Genomic DNA, 6,000 nt, shown 5'->3' on the forward strand with positions numbered 1-6,000 from the left:
GGAAACTGGAATGCCCCTGTGGAAGTGGCAGGGAGAGGCCTAGCTAAGATCGCCCCTGTGCCCACAGCGGCCACCACCCAGGCTGCAGTAACACAGAAACCAGGATGAAGAGTGGAAGCCAAGAGGCCTGAGCTGGGTTCTCCTCCTCACTCTGCTCCTAAGGCATACAGCCTCTCGAGGCCTCAGTCTCCTCATCTCTACAGTGGGGGAATTGGACTAGATAGTCCGTGTGGGTTCCTCTTCCCTTCCAAACTGTCACTGGTGCTGCACGCAGGTGACAGGATTTAGGTACAGAGATTTGTCCAGGTCTTACTCCATCCAGGGCCCCAAGCACATGGCACACATGGGAGTCTGATATAGTGACATCAGGGACCTGCCCCGCCCCGCCCCGCCCCACAAACTAGGTCAGATGTCTGGATAAGACCGAACACCTGGACACCGTACCTGTCCTGGCCCCTGGCTAATGAGCCATCTCTCTGGGCACGGGGAGGACTAGGAATGACTTCATGCCAGGCCAGGGGACATTTCCCCTTCTATCACGAAGCTTGCTCGGAACAGTTCAGCTGCGTTTAAAGGGGTCGTTTGAGCCCAAGAACCAGACGGTTCTGATCTCTCAGAATCTGCCGCACACACGGCGTGGGACCAGGGCTCGCTCAGTGCCTTCTGCTGTTCTTTCAGCATCTACGAGAAGCTGATCCAGTTCTGTGCAATTGACGAGCTGGGCACCAACTACCCAAAGGTATGCCCTGCGCGCAGAGGCGGCGGGTTGAGGGGGGCTGCCCAGGGCACTGCGCTCGCTCTGCTGGATTTGGCCTGGAGCCACTACGCAGGCCCGCGTAGCAGCAGTGCTGGCTGAAGAGCGCAGGCCCCGCTCCCTCGAGTGAGCCCCCCTGGCTCTAAAATAGTCCAGGAGAGCAATCACAGCGACAGACCTGGCCCTGGGACCCTGACTGGTTAGGGCCCAAGCGTGCACTCGCTGTGCTCCTGTGGCAAAGTCCACAGACGAAGGCCTCACTGCCTCATACTCCCAGGAGAAAATCGGTTACCCCGTGGCTGGACCAGGGATAACAGCTGAGCCCCTGTGCCCTTACGGCAGGGGCCTCCAGACTAGGAAAAATCCATGGAGGGACTTGGGTTTTTAAGCCATTTGTCATCCAACAACCCTTGCTGGCTACAGTGTTAGCTCTTTATTTTGCAGGATATGTTCGACCCCCACGGCTGGTCTGAGGACTCCTACTATGAGGCATTAGGTAGGTGGCCGTCCGTCCATCTGTCCTTCCGTCTGTTCGGTCAGCCTGCCAACATGTATTTCAGGGTCTCCCCTGTGTCAGGCCATGTCCGGGGCAGTGGGTATACAGCCTTGAATGGTACAGACCTGCTGTGACTTAGGAGGCTTACGACCTGGCACAGAAGGCAAAGAAGGAGCAGTCCCAGCAGTGACGGGTGTGGTGGGGGTGCAGGTAGGGCGCCCTAACCAGCTGAAGGGGGCCAGGGCAGAGGGGGTGGGATCGGCCTTGCCGAGGAAGTCCTATTCCAGCTGAGGTTCGAAGGTGCAGAGAGAGTGTCGCAGGCAGGGGGACAGCGTGTCCTGAGGCCAGTGGGAAAACATTTTCTCAAGGGTCCCCACAGGGAGAGCAGAGAGGAATTTCAGAGTCCGAGCCCTCTGCTGACAGGTCTTAACCCAGCAGCCCCTTGCCCAGATCTGGCCTGTAGGTGTGTTTGGTTTGGCCCATACAAGTTTTGTCCTGCTTTAATTTGAATGAGTTGCCAACATTGTACCTCAAGTTTGTAACCCGGCTTTTCTGGGTCAGCGGGTAGGTTGTCCACACGGGGCCTGCATCCCCACATGGCGACGACAGTCTGCTGGCGCTTAGGAGCAGCCGGCCCCTCCACACGAGGGTGCACAGCCCCAGCCCCTGAGCCTGCTGGTGTGAGGCCTCTGCTTGGTGCCAGCCGAGGACCGGCCCTTCCATTTGTCCATCGCAACAGGACAGTGAGCCCCATGGCCTGGAGGCTGGGTGTGCGCACTGAGCAAGAGTATGGGGCGTGGCAAGTGCGGGTGTAGGGGCCCTCGGCCTAAAGTGGCCCCTCACGCGGGAGCTGTTCCAGGGCTGCTTTTCTTAGATCTTCTGTTGTCTTTGTAGCTAAAGCCCAGAAGATTGAAATGGACAAATTGGAAAAGGCCAAAAAGGAACGAACCAAAGTAAGTGATGGATGAATGTCCTGGTGGTGGGAGGGGCAGGTGTGTGGACTGTCATTTCGCAGCCCCCACCGTCAGCTTGAAGGTACCTCTCAGTTGCTTCCATTTGGTTTCTTGGGGTCTGTGGACTGCCGCACTGCACCCTCCCTCTGTTCCCCTCACCACTGTGGCGCTCTGCTGGCTCTCGCTGCTGTCCCATGTCCTCCCCGGCCTGAGTAGAGTGACAGGTCTTCCTTCTGAGAGCAATTTCTCGGCCTCCAGGTCTGATCTCCACAGTCCGCCTCAGTGCCTCCTTGCAGGTCCTGCACCTGGTGGCCGGAGGACCCCTTATTTTAGGCCTCTGACCACCACTTCTTCCCAAGCAGCACGGTCTGGATCCTTTGGGGAACAAATTTGGCTCTGAGACTAAATGTGCTCGGGCCACTAGCTCTGCCTGCCTTTGCTCCGCTCTGACCTTCCAGCGGCAGCGGGGCCTCCAGGATGTGGCCCGACCCCACCCCCAACAAACCCCTAGCAGGGGCTGCATCCCGGGTGTGCCTGCGGCCCTCCAAGCAGCTGCTGGGCGATCAGGTTTTCTCATTCTTAGTGCTGGTGGAACGGTCCCTCTTCTTTCCCTCCCCGTTCCAAACCCCAGGCTTAGCGTGGGCCATGTCTGCAGCACACGGGGACCAAAGCTGTGCTGCTCCTGGGGCCGGGGGGCGGGGGGGGGGCACCTCCATCCGGAATGTGAGGCGGGGCAGCTGGTTGATGTGTCCCGCATGTACAGAATCCCAGTGATGCCCAGAGCGTTCCAGTGTCTGTCTGGAAGGCTCTCCTTGGGGCACCTGGGGGGCTCAGTCGGTGAAGCAGGTCGTAATCCTGCAGTCCTGGGATCAAGCCCCGTGTCGGGCTCCCGGCTCAGCGGGGAGCCTGCTTCTCCCTCTCTAGCTCCCCCTCCTTATGTGCACACGTGCGGGCACGCGCCCACGCTCTCTCGCTCTCTCAGATAAATAAATACTAAAAAAAAAAAGAAGACTCTCTTTTTACTACTTCTCTTGAAGTAGTAAAAGTAAATCTTTTTTCTTCCTCTTTTTCTGCCCCTCCCCACTCCTAAAAAATAATAAAAATAAAAGAGGTGCTTGGGTGGCTCAGTCAGTTAAGCATCCAACTCTTGGTTTGGGCTCAGGTCCTGATCTCAGGGTTGTGAGATCGAGCCCCAGGTCAACTCCATGCTGGGTGTGGCACCTGCTTGAGACTTTCTCTTCCCCCCTCTCCCCCACCCCAGCTTAAAAAAGAAAGGTAGTAAAAGTCTCCTCTGGGCACCTCTCCGACACCCGTCCCTCCCTTAGACGGTGCGACAGGACTGCTGCTCAGGGCCTCCTTTGTACGGTACCCATCTGTGCCCCGGGCACAGCTGCTGGCAGAAGGATGTGGATGAACAGTTGGCTGCCACCCTTACCTCTTTTCCGCTCTCCCTCCAGATCGAGTTTGTGACAGGCACCAAGAAAGGTACCACGACCAACGCCACGGCCACCACCACCACCACGGCCAGCACAGCGGTGGCAGGTAGAAGGGGGCTTGTTCGCTTCCAGCCACACCACGAATGGAGCGAGCGTCTCCCTGCCTTGTCTGGGGGAGGAGAGGCTGTGGGGATCTTGGGCCTAGGCTCCCACTTGCTGTGCTTTTTTCTGACCCCAGAGTTTGTTAAGGCCTGTTGGGAGCCTGGGGTGGGGTCCCCAGTCCACTGGCTGCTCTGGCATTTCTGTGGCAGGGGCCGCTCAACTCTGACCTGCTAGAAAAGGGAGTGTTGCTTTTCGGTTCGTCTGGGTCCTGACACCTCCCTCGCCTTATTGCAGATGCCCAGAAGAGGAAAAGCAAGTGGGACTCAGCCATTCCAGTGACGACGATAGCCCAGCCCACCATCCTCACCACCACGGCGACCCTGCCCGCCGTCGTCACGGTGACCACCAGCGCCAGCGGCTCCAAGACCACTGTGATCTCTGCAGTGGGCACCATTGTGAAAAAGGCCAAGCAGTGACCTGAGGGACCAGCTTGGAGTGGCTCGGACATTCTTCTTCCCGTTGATGGGAGGAGCCGCTCCGGGGCCCAAGGAGACTGTGTAGCACAGCGACCCACGTTAGCGCGGAGGAGCCGCTCTGTTTATTTCAGGACTGGGATCTGCTCCCAGATGCCACCCCAAGAGGAGCCTCTGTGTGGCTTTCCAGCCAGGGAAAGGACATTGCCACAGAGGAGTCGGGTGCTGTGGACTGTGTGGACACACCACTTGGGGCCCGGGGCCCTATTAAAAGTGCCGTGTTCTCCCAGCTCCGGCCTCTTGGCTGCACTGGCCTCTACTGTGGTCTGTTTTCAGGCAGAAGTGGGAGTTCCAAGTGCTCCCTCCATCTCTTGTCAGGGTCACTACCTCAGGGTTGGTAGTGGAGCGGCCGAAGCCTGTGGCCCTAGTCCCTGGGGGTGGCCTAGGAAGTTGGCGTGGTCACTCCCAGCGTACGCCTCTTGGCACAGGCAGATGGGAGCCCTGAGGGTAGGGGAGCCCCCCTGGTCCCGCTGTCCACTGCCCTGATCCTGAAACCCAGCCATTTCTCAGATGAGAGCCAAGGCCTCTCTTCCCTTGGGGGTGACTGAGCCCTCTCCCGACCAGTTTTTAGACACACCCAGGCTTTTGAAGTCAAGCCAGTTGCCAGAAGGCCTGGGTTTGATCCCCAGCCCACACACAGAGCCAGAGAGGCCTCAGCACCCGGCCACGGCGGCCCCGGTCCCTCAGTGCCCGGCGAGCGCGGCCAGCAGGCCCCGCGCGGTGTGGGACATGAATCACCTCCTGCCCCGGCCGGCGGCAGCTCGTTGTTTACGTGAAAGCCAGGCTCCTGGGAGGATCCTGCCACCCCACCTTTCCTGTGCCTGTTATCTCTGCCCCACAGCAGCGTCTGGGCAGCGCCAGCAGCCGCTGGGCTCCCCTTGAGGCCAAAACCGATTTCCCAGCCGCCGCCGGCTCCGGAGTCCAGAGGGAATTTGCTGCCTTTTTTGCTCCCTGGCAGCTCTCCAGGCCAGCGGAAGAGCTCCGTGTCGGAGGGGGAAGCCGGGCCGTGAAGAGCCGTGTAGCTTCTGGGGCACGGAGGGCTGGGAAGGCAGTCCCGAGAGCGCCCCGGTGCCTGCATCACCGGCCGAGGGTGCTGGTCCCACCCCACCGTCCCCGCAATTGGACTGGACCCGAGTGTGTCCCTGCTCCCGTGCCCCGCTCCACATACTCGGGCACTGAGAGCAGTCAGTCCCCCTCCCCGCCATTGATGGGACCTCACAACCCTGGCGAGGACCTGCTGCCCCCTTAGCCCCAAGGGGGTCTGTGAAGGCCGCCTGCCCTGCGGCCTCCACCGGAGGCCCCTCCGTAGCTCCGTGCGGCGCCGTGGGAGTGGCGGGAGACCGAGACTCCGCACTTCTGCTCTGGAGCCTGGTTTAAACAAGTCATGTTTTAGTCGTGTGTCTCGGGCCCTTGTCTCTGTGAGTCTTCTCTGTCAGATCCCCGTAATAAAGCTTCCTAAGGCAGTTGTGAGGAATCTGTGGAATGATTTATGCAAGAGCTGTGTAGACAATAAGGTACGACTTTGTTGCTGGCCCGTCAGGTTCCTTCTTCATTGAGACCAAGGAGAGAAGCAGACTCCACAGCTAAGATCAGCCATGGTCATGGCCCTTGGCTGTCCTCTGCACACCCCCTGCCCTGCCACTGAACAGTAAAGGCCACTAGCTCAATGAGGTGGGCAGCCCCACGTGGCCATGCTGTTCCCCTCAGAAGCCTTGAGTTGGGTCAA

General features: G+C 59.4%; 1 protein-coding gene across 4 annotated transcripts in view; it reads left to right on the forward strand.

The window, feature by feature from the left end:
- LOC111160343 (SAP30 binding protein) overlaps positions 1–5,737 on the forward strand; it is a 37,026-nt gene extending 31,289 nt beyond the window's left edge. For 2 of the 4 annotated variants that reach the window (XM_022523389.1, XM_022523390.1), the window contains 5 exons: positions 679–739; positions 1,199–1,250; positions 2,145–2,203; positions 3,661–3,745; positions 4,036–5,737. In XM_022523389.1, coding sequence (XP_022379097.1) covers positions 679–739; positions 1,199–1,250; positions 2,145–2,203; positions 3,661–3,745; positions 4,036–4,217 — 439 coding nt within the window. In that variant the 3' untranslated portion in view covers positions 4,218–5,737. Of the gene's footprint in view, positions 1–678; positions 740–1,198; positions 1,251–1,811; positions 2,019–2,144; positions 2,204–3,660; positions 3,746–4,035 lie in introns of all 4 variants that reach the window. The other 2 variants (XM_022523387.1, XM_022523388.1) reach the window with 2 other exon arrangements.
- Positions 5,738–6,000: the final 263 nt, after the last annotated feature.

Source organism: Enhydra lutris, unplaced genomic scaffold, assembly GCF_002288905.1.
Source record: "Enhydra lutris kenyoni isolate GAN:26980312 unplaced genomic scaffold, ASM228890v2 scaffoldscaffold75, whole genome shotgun sequence".
NCBI classification, from domain to species: Eukaryota; Metazoa; Chordata; class Mammalia; order Carnivora; family Mustelidae; genus Enhydra; species Enhydra lutris.